At 38.7% G+C, this 16310-nt stretch overlaps 2 protein-coding genes across 2 annotated transcripts; one reads left to right on the top strand and one right to left on the bottom strand.

Moving 5' to 3' along the window:
- Positions 1-41: 41 nt before the first annotated feature.
- On the bottom strand, positions 42-4776 carry aimp1b (aminoacyl tRNA synthetase complex interacting multifunctional protein 1b). Its single transcript, XM_034557530.1, has 7 exons — positions 4695-4776; positions 2261-2355; positions 1934-2047; positions 1315-1473; positions 999-1198; positions 284-455; positions 42-208 (listed from the first exon to the last, which is right to left on the bottom strand). The coding sequence occupies exons 1-7, from the start codon at positions 4733-4735 to the stop codon at positions 42-44; spliced, it is 948 nt and encodes a 315-aa protein (XP_034413421.1). The 5' UTR covers positions 4736-4776.
- An 852-nt stretch (positions 4777-5628) lies between these two features.
- On the top strand, positions 5629-15351 carry LOC117748192 (mucin-5AC-like). The gene is made up of 11 exons (XM_034557836.1): positions 5629-5863; positions 9182-9372; positions 9923-10060; positions 10483-10621; positions 11488-11659; positions 12338-12479; positions 12990-13133; positions 14045-14097; positions 14196-14591; positions 14878-14957; positions 15147-15351. The coding sequence occupies exons 1-11, from the start codon at positions 5753-5755 to the stop codon at positions 15246-15248; spliced, it is 1668 nt and encodes a 555-aa protein (XP_034413727.1). The 5' UTR covers positions 5629-5752; the 3' UTR covers positions 15249-15351.
- Positions 15352-16310: the final 959 nt, after the last annotated feature.

Here is a 16310-nt window from a genome sequence, read left to right as displayed (position 1 = left end):
GCTTTTCACAATAAAAGCCCATCCCGTCCTCAGCACGTCGTCTACCTGATGACACCGTCGGTGAGGGAGGGGGCCCTGCACAGCCCCTTCCCCTTCACCTCGAAGCCGCAGCCTTTGTAGTTGGCCACGCCCCTCGAGTCCACCTGCAGGTCCGGCTGCAAAAGCTCCCAGACCCGGTCTTTGGCCTGCAGCTCCCGGTCCGGGTCACCTGAACACAGAGAGGGGGGGTTTGTGGTTACCTGTAACACAGACCACTTTCCTTTGAGGGGGGGTTCATCGTTACCAGGGTAGTTGAGGAAGGTGACCCTGTCTCCGGGGGTGGAGCCCGTGGGCGGGGTTAACAGCTCAGTGCAGTCGTCAGGGGTGGAGCAAAAGAGGAGGCGGGCCTGTGAGACCACACCCCTCATCTTACAGGCCTTGACGTTGCAGAGCAGCACAGCTCGACCGCCCCGGAGCTGCAGAGAGAGAGGTTTTAGGGAATTACATTTATTAAAGATAAAGGACAGACAAATTGAAAAGATAAGGCACATAATAGGAAAGAAAGAAAAATAATAAAGTCTTAAAGTTGGAGAATACTTATTTCAAGAATAGAATTGTGATAATTTGATAATAAAGTAACATGTTGATAATAAAGTAACACTTTGATAATAAAGTTGTAACATGTTGATAATAAAGTAACACTTTGATAATAAAGTAACACTTTGATAATAAAGTAACACTTTGATAATAAAGTTGTAACATGTTGATAATAAAGTAACACTTTGATAATAAAGTAACACTTTGATAATGAAGTTGTAACATGTTGATAATAAAGTAACACTTTGATAATAAAGTAACACTTTGATAATAAAGTTGTAACATGTTGATAATAAAGTAACACTTTGATAATAAAGTAACACTTTGATAATAAAGTAACACTTTGATAATAAAGTTGTAACATGTTGATAATAAAGTAACACTTTGATAATAAAGTAATATTTTTAATACATCCTTAATACCTCCTCGAGGGGTGTTTCCCCGCCCAGCTTGCTGACCACCGTCCGGGGGGCGTTCTCTCCTACGTCCACTTCCTGGACCGACATCCCCTCGGCCAATGGGTGGAGCCGGACGCTGAGGATCCGTCCGACACGCAGGTCCAGTCGGGACGCGTCAACGCGAGGCTCCGCCCCCAAGGAGAGGGAGTCAGAGGGCGGACGAGCTGGAAAAGAGAGAGAGATAGAGTCAAGTCTTTTCCTTCCTTCCTTCCCTCCATCTTTTCTTTTACTTTCTATTTTTCCTTCCTTTCCTCATTTCCTCCCTCCTTCCCCATCTCACCTTTCCTCTCTCCTCTCCTCCTCCTGATCTGCCTCTCTCTCCGGTCAAGTGAGGAGGGGGGAGCAGGATTTGTTGCAACTCCTGCAGGTTGATTGACATGTGTTGTGGGGGCGGGGCTAGTATGTGAAGGAGGCGGGGCTGCGGAGAGCAATGCTTTCGCTAAAAGAGAGAAAAAGATGCAGGAATTTAATCGCATGTATGGGTGTGTTAAAATATATTATGGTTAAATATCCAAAATAGTTTGATTTAATAAAGTTCTTATTAGATTAAAATAATCCACTCTGGTTCTCCGTGGTTCTCCACAATGAACCTCAGATGGAAAGAAAACCATCTGGAATTGTCGTGTGTTTGTATTCCTGTCCTTGTGGGGACCGGCCCGACGTTCAGACCTCGAGAGGCAGGACGTTCTCAAAAGAGACGACGTACTGGAACCGGAGAACTTTTAGAAAAGTGAGAACATTTTATAGGAAGTGAGAATCTTTTTTGAAGTGAGGACATTATGGAAAGAGGACCGTTTTTAAAAAGGAAATGTTTAAATAGTGAAGACCTCACATGACTGCTGTTTGCATTGTATACTTCATAAAAGTATGAAGGTGTGTGTGTGTGTGTGTGTGTGTACCGCTGCGTCTCCTCTGGTTCTCCTGCAGCTGACTCCTCAGCTGCTCGATGTCTTTCTTCAGCTTTCCGTTCTCCACCAGCAGCTTCTTCTGATCTCTGACTGACGCCTGCAGCACTGAAACCGGCACACAGGGAGATTTAATGCGGCCACCAGGGGGCGCCCTGAACACCCCGACCCACATCAGAGCTCTGCTGGTGGGACGTTTGGATTCAAGTTAGAGACACATGCAGCTTGAATAAAGAAAGGATCTAAGATAATACGAAGGTCGATTTGAGGCTCAATATGTTTAGTTTTAGCTGCCGAGGCTGTGCGTGCGTTTGCTCTCACGTGCTTTCTCTTTCATCAGCAGGGCTTGAGTTCTGAAATACTCCATGATCTGCTTCCCGTCCTCTGGATCCAGCTTTATGAGAGCGGCTTCCAGGCTGAGGAGGAACACATGAGCCAGTTCAACATGAGGCACGAGGCCTTCTGTGCACAAGGACCCCATTACGCCATTTATAGAGTTGCATTAGTACTTTTACAACCAGCAGAAAATAACCCAAAACAGAATAAAGATGAACCACAAGAAGAGAGACGGAAGGAGACGTCATTGAAGTTTAGGGAGATGTAATCTGGGATAAAGGAACGCACATCAAACACACACACATACACACACACACACACACACACACACACAGCCTATTTGCACATTTACATCTACAAACACACAGGTCTACAGAAGCTCATTGTTAAAAAATGGAAATAAAACACTAAAACACTTGTTTCAAATTAAACAATTTAAATGTAAAGATTAAACATTTGGGTTCAACTGCAAGACGTTAAGAAGCAAATCTGTTCCAAACTGTAGTTTCTGGTTAAATGTTTCATCTTTTATTCTATTACTCATTTATATTTGTGTTGCCCCCTGGTGGGCAGTAGAGAAAATGCAGCTTTAACACATGAAGCATAGACTTCTATACAACCAGAGGAGTTGCCCCCTGGTGGTCAGGAGAGAGAATGCAGCTTTAACACATGAAGCATAGACTTCTATACAACCAGAGGAGTCGCCCCCTGGTGGGCAGTAGAGAGAATGCAGCTTTAACACGTGAAGCATAGACTTCTATACAACCAGAGGAGTCGCCCCCTGGTGGTCAGGAGAGAGAATGCAGCTTTAACACATGAAGCATAGACTTCTATACAACCAGAGGAGTCGCCCCCTGGTGGGCAGTAGAGAGAATGCAGCTTTAACACATGAAGCATAGACTTCTATACAACCAGAGGAGTCGCCCCCTGGTGGGCAGTAGAGAGAATGCAGCTTTAACACGTGAAGCATAGACTTCTATACAACCAGAGGAGTCGCCCCCTGGTGGGCAGTAGAGAGAATGCAGCTTTAACACATGACGCATAGACTTCTATACAACCAGAGGAGTCGCCCCCTGGTGGGCAGTAGAGAGAATGCAGCTTTAACACGTGAAGCATAGACTTCTATACAACCAGAGGAGTCGCCCCCTGGTGGGCAGTAGAGAGAATGCAGCTTTAACACATGACGCATAGACTTCTATACAACCAGAGGAGTCGCCCCCTGGTGGGCAGTAGAGAGAATGCAGCTTTAACACGTGAAGCTTTGGTTTTCCTCTTCAGAACTCAAGGTTGCCATCTGATCCAGTCCTTCACCCAAAAACCAGAAGTCTCAACTCATAGTTGTACTGCTTGACCTTGTAGGGACCAACCATGTGTACCCAAATGGTGGCTGAGTCCCCACAATGTCAGTAATACAAACTTTCACACACACTGAGAGCAGCTGCTAAATCACTGACATGCAGAAAGCGACTGAGCAGCTGCAGCTATAAATAACATCAGCTGGTGGGTGAAGAACTCACACTACAAGTACAAGTGGCAGTTTTGCAATTGAAAAAAGAAACAGTTCCCTTTATTTTATATTTAATACAGAACGATATTACTGATTCAGTCCGAGCAGCAACTGAATGAGCTAATATTAACAACTATTTGTGTTGTTTTCGGGTAGTTTCATGTATGTCAATAAAATGTTTATGAACTGTTTAATGTCAACATTTCCCCATGGAATAATATTCTGTAAAGTGACTAAATCTTTAAAAAGTGAAAAGTGCAATAATTCCTACTAAAATATAATTAAGGTGTAAAGTAACATGGATTTTCTGACAAAGGTGCAAGTACCTTACATTTGTACTTCAACAAATGAGTACTTAAGATTAAATGTACTTCATGACAACAAACAAAAACACAGTATTATTCACAGTAAATAATAATAGAGGGCATGAATTCGAGGGAAACAACATAGAAAATAACTTTTTCAGAGAAAAGAGCTTCACATCTTATAAAAAGAGCTCCTGAAATCAAGAACATTATTATTATTTACCAATTGTCTACTTATGATTAAAAGTAATCAAACAAAATGTATTTATTTTGATTTTGCCACAACATCCACAACAACAACACCAAACGCTCCTAAATTAATGCAGCTTCGCTAAATAGAAAATAACAACAACATCTACAACAATGTAATACAAACATTTGAAACGATGAATAATTTAAACACGTTTCTGCGTCTGTGGGAGTCTGAAATGTAAAAATATGAGTTGAATAATCTCATCAAATGAACGCCAAAGAAAACCAGACAATGGATTCAACCTTTCAAACCTCTGAAGGAGTTTGTTTGTACAATAAACACAAACAACAGCTTTGCATCTTTGCAGCTTTGCAGCTTTGCAGCTTTGCAGCTTTGCAGCTTCGCAGGACGTACCTGGGGTGGAAGAGGTTGTCCACGTCGTCCATGGCGTCCATGGCGTCCTCACAGAGCTCAGAGTTTGTCTTCACAGAGACGCCGTCAGCTGTCTGCTCCCATCGTCGGCTGTCTGGGGGTCAAAGGTCAAGCTCCTCCCCTTTAAAACCGCAGAGAGATTTTCTGGAACTTCAACAACTTCGATTTTGTTTTTGTTATGAGAAAAACGTTTTATTTTCTCCAAATGTTTTTATGTTTTTATTGTATTTGATGTATTCAAATCCTTTGCTGAAGTTAATAATAATACCGCACTGTAAACACATCATGAACGTATTATCAGCAGTTAAAGTGCTCTCTATGCAGTAAACTGTTTTTATATTGTTACTATTCATTTATATTTTATAATTCTACACAACATCTTTTTTTTATACACATAATATATGTTTTCATGATATGACGTGGTACTATAATCTACCCAGGAGTACACAAAGTACCTCAAACATTATAATATTATAATATTTTACAATAATGAAGCCACAAGTTAATGAGTAACAAGTACTTTTTTTAAAGTACATTTTTAATTCAGGTCTTTTTCTGCACTGTGGCATTTGTATTTCTACTTTATGTATTTATATTTGTATATATTTCTGAGTTCCATTAATGACGTTTTCCATTCACCACGCACAAGCTTAACAAACTCAGTTCTCATCTCAGGATTAATCTTAATACGTACAATGTTTATCTCAACATACATGATCTTATCACATGAAAAGAACAAGTCTGCTGTTTCTAAGCTAGTTTGGATGATTCACACGCTGAGAGAGAGATAACTTCCTCATACCATCAGTCAGTCAGAGAGAGAGAGAGAGAAGAGAAGAGAGAGAGAAGAGAGAGACAGAGAGAAGAGAGAGAGGGAGAGAGAGAGAGAAGAGAGAGAGGGAGAGAGAGAGAGACAGAGAGAAGAGAGAGAGGGAGAGAGAGAGAGAGAAGAGAGAGGGAGAGAGAGAGAGAGAGAGAGAAGAGAGAGAGAGAGAAGAGAGGGAGAGAGGGAGAGAGAGAGAGAGAGAGAGACATTCACGATGTCTCCGTCTCTGCTGCTGCTGCTGGTCAGCGCCGTCCAGGCTTCTCATTTTCTAGGGACAGTGATGACTTACTACCCAAAGAAACTCGACGCTTCTGGAACCTTAACGGTACGTACAGCTCGCTCTCATCCAGTTACCGGTTAGAATGTGACGATACACAAATAACAGTGAAGGGTTTTAAAAACACCTTTCCACGGGTCTTCTTTTCTGTGGATCCTGGACCATCTGATGCAATCTGTTAGTCTCAAGAAAAGAAGCAACCGAGAGAAACATTTGGGATATTTGTTTTGAAAAAGAACATTTATTAGAATATCTCAATTCTAAAACATTTTGAGACAATTCATCAGAAGGAAAGCGTTGTCACGTAACATGTGTGATTCAGTAAACCCAAAAGTATGTAACTATCTTTTATTAAACCTAACTAAGTATTTAACTATCTTTTATTAAACCTAACTAAGTATGTAACTATCTTTTATTAAACCTAACTAAGTATTTAACTATCTTTTATTAAACCTAACTAAGTATGTAACTATCTTTTATTAAACCTAACTAAGTAGTTAACTATCTTTTATTAAACCTAACTAAGTATTTAACTATCTTTTATTAAACCTAACTAAGTATTTAACTATCTTTTATTAAACCTAGCTAAGTATTTAACTATCTTTTATTAAACCTGTTCCCAGACTGAAGCCTAGGGGAGGTGGCCAGTAACAATGAATGTAGCCTGAGGGAGAATACCTCAAAGGGATAAACAAAAGGTGGTTTATTAACCAAAGGCAAAAGAAGAACTACTTCTTCAAAGTGAAGACGGGACGATACTCACAGTATCAATTGATATGGCAGTAACCATATTTACGATAAGCTCCAATGTACACCAAATAGCACACTATCGACAAAGCGTAACAGCAACAGCACCAATACACAGTACACGTATTTAACCATCTTTATTAAACCTAACTAAGTATTTCATCATCTTTATTAAACCTAAGTAAGTATTTCATCACCTTTATTAAACCTAACTAAGTTTTTCATCTTCTTTATTAAACCTAACTAAGTAGTTAACTATCTTTTATTAAACCTAACTAAGTCGTTAACTATCTTTTATTAAACCTAACTAAGTAGTTAACTATCTTTTATTAAACCTAACTAAGTCGTTAACTATCTTTTATTAAACCTAGCTAAGTAGTTAACTATCTTTTATTAAACCTAACTAAGTAGTTAACTATCTTTTATTAAACCTAACTAAGTAGTTAACTATCTTTTATTAAACCTAACTAAGTAGTTAACTATCTTTTATTAAACCTAACTAAGTAGTTAACTATCTTTTATTAAACCTAACTAAGTATTTAACTATCTTTTATTAAACCTAGCTAAGTAGTTAACTATCTTTTATTAAACCTAGCTAAGTAGTTAACTATCTTTTATTAAACCTAACTAAGTATTTAACTATCTTTTATTAAACCTAGCTAAGTAGTTAACTATCTTTTATTAAACCTAACTAAGTAGTTAACTATCTTTTATTAAACCTAACTAAGTATTTAACTATCTTTTATTAAACCTAGCTAAGTAGTTAACTATCTTTTATTAAACCTAGCTAAGTATTTAACTATCTTTTATTAAACCTAACTAAGTAGTTAACTATCTTTTATTAAACCTAACCAAGTAGTTAACTATCTTTTATTAAACCTAACTAAGTAGTTAACTATCTTTTATTAAACCTAACTAAGTAGTTAACTATCTTTTATTAAACCTAACTAAGTAGTTAACTATCTTTTATTAAACCTAACTAAGTAGTTAACTATCTTGTATTAAACCTAACCAAGTAGTTAACTATCTTTTATTAAACCTAACTAAGTAGTTAACTATCTTTTATTAAACCTAACTAAGTAGTTAACTATCTTTTATTAAACCTAACTAAGTCGTTAACTATCTTTTATTAAACCTAACTAAGTAGTTAACTATCTTTTATTAAACCTAACTAAGTAGTTAACTATCTTTTATTAAACCTAGCTAAGTAGTTAACTATCTTTTATTAAACCTAGCTAAGTATTTAACTATCTTTTATTAAACCTAACTAAGTAGTTAACTATCTTGTATTAAACCTAACCAAGTAGTTAACTATCTTTTATTAAACCTAACTAAGTAGTTAACTATCTTTTATTAAACCTAACTAAGTAGTTAACTATCTTTTATTAAACCTAACTAAGTAGTTAACTATCTTTTATTAAACCTAACTAAGTATTTAACTATCTTTTATTAAACCTAACCAAGTAGTTAACTATCTTTTATTAAACCTAACTAAGTAGTTAACTATCTTTTATTAAACCTAACTAAGTAGTTAACTATCTTTTATTAAACCTAACTAAGTAGTTAACTATCTTTTATTAAACCTAACTAAGTAGTTAACTATCTTTTATTAAACCTAACTAAGTAGTTAACTATCTTTTATTAAACCTAACTAAGTAGTTAACTATCTTTTATTAAACCTAACTAAGTAGTTAACTATCTTTTATTAAACCTAGCTAAGTAGTTAACTATCTTTTATTAAACCTAGCTAAGTAGTTAACTATCTTTTATTAAACCTAGATAAGTAGTTAACTATCTTTTATTAAACCTAACTAAGTAGTTAACTATCTTTTATTAAACCTAGCTAAGTAGTTAACTATCTTTTATTAAACCTAGCTAAGTAGTTAACTATCTTTTATTAAACCTAGCTAAGTAGTTAACTATCTTTTATTAAACCTAACTAAGTAGTTAACTATCTTTTATTAAACCTAGCTAAGTAGTTAACTATCTTTTATTAAACCTAGATAAGTAGTTAACTATCTTTTATTAAACCTAGCTAAGTAGTTAACTATCTTTTATTAAACCTAGATAAGTAGTTAACTATCTTTTATTAAACCTAGCTAAGTAGTTAACTATCTTTTATTAAACCTAGCTAAGTAGTTAACTATCTTTTATTAAACCTGTTACGTTCCCAGACTGAAGCCTAGGGGAGGTGGCCAGTATTTCATCATCTTTATTAAACCTAAGTAAGTATTTCATCACCTTTATTAAACCTAACTAAGTTTTTCATCTTCTTTATTAAACCTAACTAAGTATTTCATTTTTTTATTAAACCTAAGTATTTCATCTTTTATTAAACCTGACTAAGTATTTTCCTGAGAAATGTTAGTATGGTTATCGCAGACTATACCATACGAGCCGTTGTATGAGGATATAATGCACAGTTTTATAACACATTTAGTCCACAGACCACTATTTTCCTAAAACTGAAGTATTACCATATAAAAAAGGTAGTGATTTTCAACATATTAGATGAGTGCAAGTGAAGAAAGCAAAGATGGCCTCCCAGAGGACCAGGAGATAACCAACCAACATGTGTCTGGAGGTTTTCTTTGACCCGTCTTCACTGTGACACCACAGGTGGTCTTCCGCTACAAGCTGAACTTCCACGGATGCACACATACCGACATATGGGACTGCGTCAGCAGGAACTGTGGGACTCAGAGTCCTCCAGAGGTGAACGTCGTGGACCAGGAGAGCAGTGGAGAGTGGTGTCAGAAAGAGGGCGTCGTGACTCGGGCGTCTCTCAGCAGCGCTCCGTTGCAGCTTCAGTGAGTCACCATGACGATGCCAAACATAGGTCAAGGAAAGAAAAGAAGCCTTTGTAGTGGTGAGGCAGGACCCAAACACCGACAGCAACGAGTCAACGCCAGAACAACCTGACCACAAAGCAGGCGGGTAACAGGCAGCCAGGCTACAGCCAGCAAAGAAGTGATTCAAGAAGAACGGACAACCAACAGACAGAAGACTATGAACACAGACATGAACCAGACAACTAGACACAGGTGTAGAGACCACAAACAAAGCTTCATGTGTGTCATTGGCCACGGGTATCAAACACATAGTAGTTGGAGAGCACAAAGAATATTTAAAAATTATGTTTCCAGGTGAAACTTCAAATGTTTTGAAATGTAAAGAGATTCTTTACATGTTACTATGGTTGTTGTTTCCTTGTATGATCATTTTGTGTCATCAAACATTTCTAAAGCCGTCAGTGCTGCTGCTCTGGTGTGTAATGTGAAATAAGGATTTATTAGGGAACTTTATATTAGGAGTTAATAAGTTACCTCCACACGTGACTCTTTCACACTTCCACTGAAGGTTGAGTGGCGTCGCCTGGATCAGGAACAACAACCTCATCAGTCGTTGGAAAGCTGTGACTTTGGTGGAGCTGAGGACGCGTTCGGACACCGGCCGGGTCAACGCGTCCCCCCAGACCACCATCCTGCCAGCTCTGAGGTAATTATACACCTTAAACTGTTTCAACTTGAATGAGTCACAGCACATATTTCATGTTGCTGGAATTATGACCTCACGTCATCACAAGAAAAAAGATTTCTTTTATTGGTTTCACTCAATTCAAACTTACGGTAAATCCAGAAAAAGAAAAGACTCCGATGTCGGAAAAGAGCCTTAAAGGAGGAAGTCTGCTGCCGTGTGTTCAGGCTCAGATTCAAGCTGTTCATGAAGACGTCTGGAGTAAACTTCCTGGTACAAACGTTGAGGAAGACGTTATTCAGGTTACATGGAGTATCTAATTCCAACAGAAAGATACCACTTGATAGACACCTCTGTCTAGACCCACCTGAATCATCATCCTCAGCGATTGGCTGCCTTGCTCAGGCTTTACATGGAAATTGCACAATGTTTCTCTCCGTCAGAGTTCCTTCAAACTGTCAGAGAGATTTCCAGCTGTTGGCGTTCGACCCTGACGGCGACGAGGTCAGATGCAGATATGGAAACACCACGGCAGCAGAGTGTAGCCCATGCACACCGCCCTCCGTTCTCACACTCTCCTCCGTGAGTACAAACAGACACTGATGCTTTATTATGATACCATTTTAGTCCATTCATAATCCAGAATCAGATCCTTTACTGCAGTAAAAGTACTTCATCACATTGTCATAATGCTACAATTAAAAGTCCTGCATCCAAAAATGTAATGACGTAAAAGTACTTAAAGTAGTTCAATCAGGAGAGACTTGTTTAGAATTCAACAATAGTTTATTACAATTGCATAACATTTGAATAGTGCAAAGTCTTCCTGAGAATAGGATAATCAAGGGGTAGTGATGCTGAGGTCTGATGAGGCAGAACTTGTTATGTTTTGATGTTAACCCAGAGCAGTCTGGGAGTCCACAGGAACGGATAGGTTGGGGTTCCCTTAGACCGCAGAACAGAATAGTCGGGTCGCGTCAACCACAGCACAACTCTAGACCGGGGAAATTGAGAAGACTTCCCCCTTCAGTTGATCACAAACATCAACATCAACACATCTGGAGAAACGTGGTTTTACCTGAACAGGAAGGGGATGAAAAACTGTCATCTTAGAAGAAACTAAAGCGGTCAGACAAATGAAGTAACAAGTCCAATATTAAATAGATAGAAGTAGTGGAGTAAATAGTACAATATTTTAATGAAGAACAAGAAAGTAAAATAAAGTGGAAATACTCAAATAAAATGCAGTTTGAGTAAATGTACATAGTTACATTCCACCACCGGTTTGGGCTCCTGTTGCTTGTTTTTTCAGTTTGGTCCTTGTGGTCAAATGAATAAATATAGCTTGAAAGCGTACATTTGGTTCCAAATGAAACGCCGGCTATTTCATTAACTGACAGGAAATCCGTTAGTTATTTTGACCTCATGTCCCTTTTGTCCTCTTGCAGTCCTGCACTCTGTCATTCTTCCCCACCAGTAACGAAGGTCCGTACGCTGTCCAGCTGGTGATGGAGGACTTTACCAGGGAGAATATCTTCTTGACTCAAAGCAACGGGTCCAGAACCACCTTAAATGCCAAAGTCCCAATCAGCAAACTGCCTGTCCAGTTTGCATTTATTGGTAAGATGTCTTGATTTGGCAGCCAGGACTCGTGAGGTTTTATGGAAACTAGATACATATACAAATCAACGTGGCAATTGGAAGTTTTCTCTGCTAGCTAGCGCTAGTACCATCATTAAAAAGCAACAGCAGCATGTGTAGACATGGAGTATACCTTTAGTAGCTAACATAGCATAAAAGTGCTAACGTTAGTTAATGGTGTGCTAACGTACTTTGCTAATGTGAGCTCCACAGATTTATAGGTAGAAACGTATCACTATGACAACGTTTAACCATGACGAGCTCCAAATCCAGCCTGAACATGAAGAACATCTGAACCACTGATGAGTCTATGAAGCAGAGAGGAGCGCGGTTGGACCCTGGTCAGAGCCGGCGTCTGCGTTTAAAGGCGGGGCTTAGCAACGCGTCAAGGGCTAGTTTGGTGTCTCTAACATTAAGCTAATGTAAAGTGTGTTCCAGTAGATGTAATATACGTCAAGATTTAGTGAACCTCTTGACCTGCTGGTGGCACTAGAGAAGAAGTCGACAAGTCATTAAAGTCCTTAGGATTCATCCTCTGGGCACCATGAATGTCTGTAAAGCGTTTAGTCCAAACCCGAGTGGTGCACCGACTGATGGATGGACCAACCGACTGGTCTTTCCATCCTCAAAAGGTCTTGCTTGTCTTTATGGTTGCAGTGGATCCTAAGGTGGAGTCCTGCACAGAGGGACTCTATCTGCCCAAGTTCCTGCCTCCAACCCCAGAAAACAGAGCTCGGCTGCACTCGCCTGTCCGTCAGTCTCTGGAAATCAGCATCAATGCGAAGGCCAATGTCTCCACGTAAGTCATTTGTATTTATTTATTTATTGTTTTAACCATATAAAGTGCCTTAAGTACCTTGTATAATTATTATTATTAAGGTTAATGATGCAGAATGTTCTCTGGTGAGATAATACATACTTATCCACATTAAGACATTAGTCTATGGTTTTCATTTGCTGAGGAATTCAGATGCACAAGGCAAAGAACAGGTTTGACAAGAGTGCAACCAACTGTATGAAATATGAAAATGCAGTAAGCATTCAGAGGCAAGAAAAACATCCACAACATCCTGGAGTACATTGTGTACAAGCACCGTGTTGTTCCAGCTGTAGTTTTAAAGGTGGTCACTGGTTCCATCCACTCAAATGAAAAGAGTGTGATTCATAAGCAGCAACGACCGCATCGGGTGACGGCGGCTGAAGGAAAAGGAGTCCGGAGCCCGGTGAGGATCTGGATCGTGGCTTCAGTTGTGTGGGTAGGTTCTGGAAGGTTCTCTTAACACGCCTTGTCTCTTTCTGTTGGCTGAAGGGTTTCTGAGCTGCTGTTCAGCGGGCCGCACAACCTCCTCAACACCTCCTCAGGAGCAGGACAGTACATCCTGAGATGGACGCCTTCTGAGGAGGAGCATGGAGAGAGCCACCCCATCTGTTTCGTCGTGCAGGCGGTTTCACAGTCAGTCTCTCGTCCCACAAAGTTTCCCCTAAAACTGCCCTGACTAGGAGGGCGACTGTGGCTCAGTGGGGAGCAGGGTCATCCTTCAATCAGAGGATCGGTGGTTCGATCCCCGGCTCCGCTAACCCATGTCGATGTGTCCTTGGGCAAGATACTTAACCCCAAAATGTCTCCCGTAGCTGTCCTACAGTGTGTGAATGTTAGGTAGTCCAGATGGGCAGGTGGAACCTTAGCTCCTCCCATCAGTGTGTGAATGGGTGAATGATGTCATGTAGTGTTAAGTGCTTTGAGTGGTCGGAAGACTAGAACAGTGCTTTACAAGTACAAGTACAGGTCCATTTACCGTTTACATGAACACGCATATTCCACTATTAGTCACAATATGACCATTTTCTAAAGTTCATATGGTTCATGTCAAAATCATGATTTTCTGAATTAAGTAATTATTCTGAAAGGACAATTTTTCAAACAAAGATGTGTGATATGTTGATCTTATTCTGGTTTTATGAGCATTCTTTAAACATGAGTTTGTAGAGCTGAAGTAGAGATGTATGTCCAAAAGAAAAGGAGAAACACACGATCTCTAAAAATGCTTAAATACTCCATGTTATCATTCACCTGTTCACACATATTCATACACTAATGGCAGCAGCTACCATGCAAGGTGCCGCTGCCCCTCAAAACTAATTCATAATTACCCACATTCACCGGTGGTACAGCCTTCGGGAGCAATTTGGGGTTCAGTGTCTTACTCAAAATGCATTCCCTCAACCTGCCATCCCCTAAAGGCAGCTCTATTCCTTTAATAAGAAGGAGAGCTTCAGCAATAAATACAATACCTTTTAATATCTGAAAATAATTGGTTATTGATAGAATTTTGTATGAGCTATTGTATTAATGTATCTCCACAGGTCAGTCAAGTATCACTCTGAGCTCCGATGTGTCATTGTGACTGTTGGAAACGGTGAGTGGAACTCCTCCTGGGTTTATTTATGTGATGACTTCCATTGAGGATTTTCTGGATTAATAAAGTTACTTTTTTATTTACATTTCTTTTTACAGGCCTAACTTCTCCATCCACAACAACTACCTCACCATCTACAAACACTACTCTATCCACAACAACTACCTCACCATCTACAAACACTACTCTATCCACAACAACTACCTCACCATCTACAAACACTACTCTATCCACAACAACTACCTCACCATCTACAAACACAACTCCATCCACAACAACTACCCCACAAACTACAAACACTACTCTATCCACAACAACTACCTCACCATCTACAAACACTACTCTATCCACAACAACTACCTCACCATCTACAAACACTACTCTATCCACAACAACTACCTCACCATCTACAAACACTACTCTATCCACAACAACTACCTCACCATCTACAAACACAACTCCATCCACAACAACTACCCCACAAACTACAACCAGTGAGTATGACGAATGGTGATGTTATACATCATGTAACCATCTCTTCATGGGCATAAATACATATATATATACATATATACATATATATATATATATATATATATATATATATATACATACATATATATATTTGTTTATATATATTAATACAGCTAAGGGTTGGAGCTAAGTGAGACAAATGGTGATGTTGTACATCATGTAACCATCTCTTCATGGGCATACATATATATATTTATTTATGTATATATATTTCTACATTGTAATGTGTGGACACTGTGCTTCTAGCTGTTGTCGCTCTGAGAATGAGACTTGTGTCTTCAACTCCACTGTCTGAGGACGTCATCAGGAGTACCGTCATACAACAGGTCAGCCCTTTCTTACCTCACCAGAAATCAAAGCATCAGATAACTTGTTGCAGGTTTCATTATATGTTAGACTTCTTACTGTAGACACTTCCAGTGGTTCAGAAATACATTCAAATCTGCCTCTTAACACTGAACCATCGGATAAGGAAGTGATGGTATCTCAGCACCACTGTCCATCTTCTTCTCCAGATAAGAGATGAACTGGTGAGACTGCTGTCAGTCACGACTGTACTCATCAGAAGTGTGCCGTCAACTCCTACAAACACAGCGACCCCTGGTGGTTCAACGTGAACATGTATGAAACCCTGCAGGGACATTTTGGTGTCAGATTTACTTTTAACTTTTAAACAATCATAATGTAAAAACATTTGAACATTCATTTTATTAAGCCTTTTTTCGAAAAAGAAACATGGCACAGGAAATATATATTCCAGATCAGCTAGAAAATGTGGTCATTATATTGAATATATAAAAATGTTTGCCATGTGTACTCAGAATGTGGTTGTATATTAATCACTTTTGATGTACAAATAATTGACTTTTGTGGTTAAGTGTTTCTGCTGCCTTTGATTTGTTTGTCTCATGTGTACTGGTTATTTGTCTCTATATAATAAAGCCAACTGCAAAAACATCAGTTTTGTTTAAAGGGTTTTCCAGAGGCCACATCGGATTATCAATATAGTATCAATATATGCATACACACTATACAATATAGACAGATACATAAATAATGCTACAACTACATATGCTACATATGCTTATCATCTGCATATACCGTTATATCATCTGCATATACCATTATATTGCGTGCATATACCGTTATATCGTCTGCATATACAGTTATATTGTGTGCATATACAGTTATATCGTCTGCATATACATCATCTGCATATACAGTTATATTGCGTGCATATACAGTTATATCGTCTGCATATACATCATCTGCATATACCGTTATATCGTCTGCATATACGGTTATAACATCTGCATATACAGTTATATCGTGTGCATATACAGTTATATCGTCTGCATGTACATCATCTGCATATATCGTTATAACATCTGCATATACCGTTATATCGTCTGCATATACAGTTATTTCATCTGCATATACATCATCTGCATATACCGTTATATTGTCTGCATATACCGTTATATCGTCTGCATATACATCGTCTGCATATACCGTTATATCGTCTGCATATACCGTTATAACATCTGCATATACCGTTATATCGTCTGCATATACAGTTATATCGTCTGCATATACATCATCTGCATATACCATTATATCATCTGCATATACAGTTATATCGTCTGCATATACATCATCTGCATATACCTTTATATCGT

The sequence above is a fragment of the Cyclopterus lumpus genome, chromosome 18 (genome assembly GCF_009769545.1).
Source record: "Cyclopterus lumpus isolate fCycLum1 chromosome 18, fCycLum1.pri, whole genome shotgun sequence".
In the NCBI taxonomy this organism is placed as follows: Eukaryota; Metazoa; Chordata; class Actinopteri; order Perciformes; family Cyclopteridae; genus Cyclopterus; species Cyclopterus lumpus.
This window is presented reverse-complemented; position numbering and strand designations above follow the sequence as displayed.

Excerpts from the sequence above, each read along its gene's own strand:
- LOC117748192 (XM_034557836.1), top strand. The coding sequence starts at position 5,753 with ATGTCTCCGTCTCTGCTGCTGCTGCTGGTCAGCGCCGTCCAGGCTTCT. Across the intron at positions 10,061-10,482 it reads ACCATCCTGCCAGCTCTGAG|AGTTCCTTCAAACTGTCAGA; the intron begins GTAATTATACAC and ends TCTCTCCGTCAG. Across the intron at positions 14,098-14,195 it reads CATTGTGACTGTTGGAAACG|GCCTAACTTCTCCATCCACA; the intron begins GTGAGTGGAACT and ends TTCTTTTTACAG.
- aimp1b (XM_034557530.1), bottom strand. The coding sequence starts at position 4,735 with ATGGACGCCATGGACGACGTGGACAACCTCTTCCACCCCAG. Across the intron at positions 2,048-2,260 it reads GCTGATGAAAGAGAAAGCAC|TGCTGCAGGCGTCAGTCAGA; the intron begins GTGAGAGCAAAC and ends TGCCGGTTTCAG. Across the intron at positions 1,474-1,933 it reads GAACCAGAGGAGACGCAGCG|CGAAAGCATTGCTCTCCGCA; the intron begins GTACACACACAC and ends TCTCTCTTTTAG.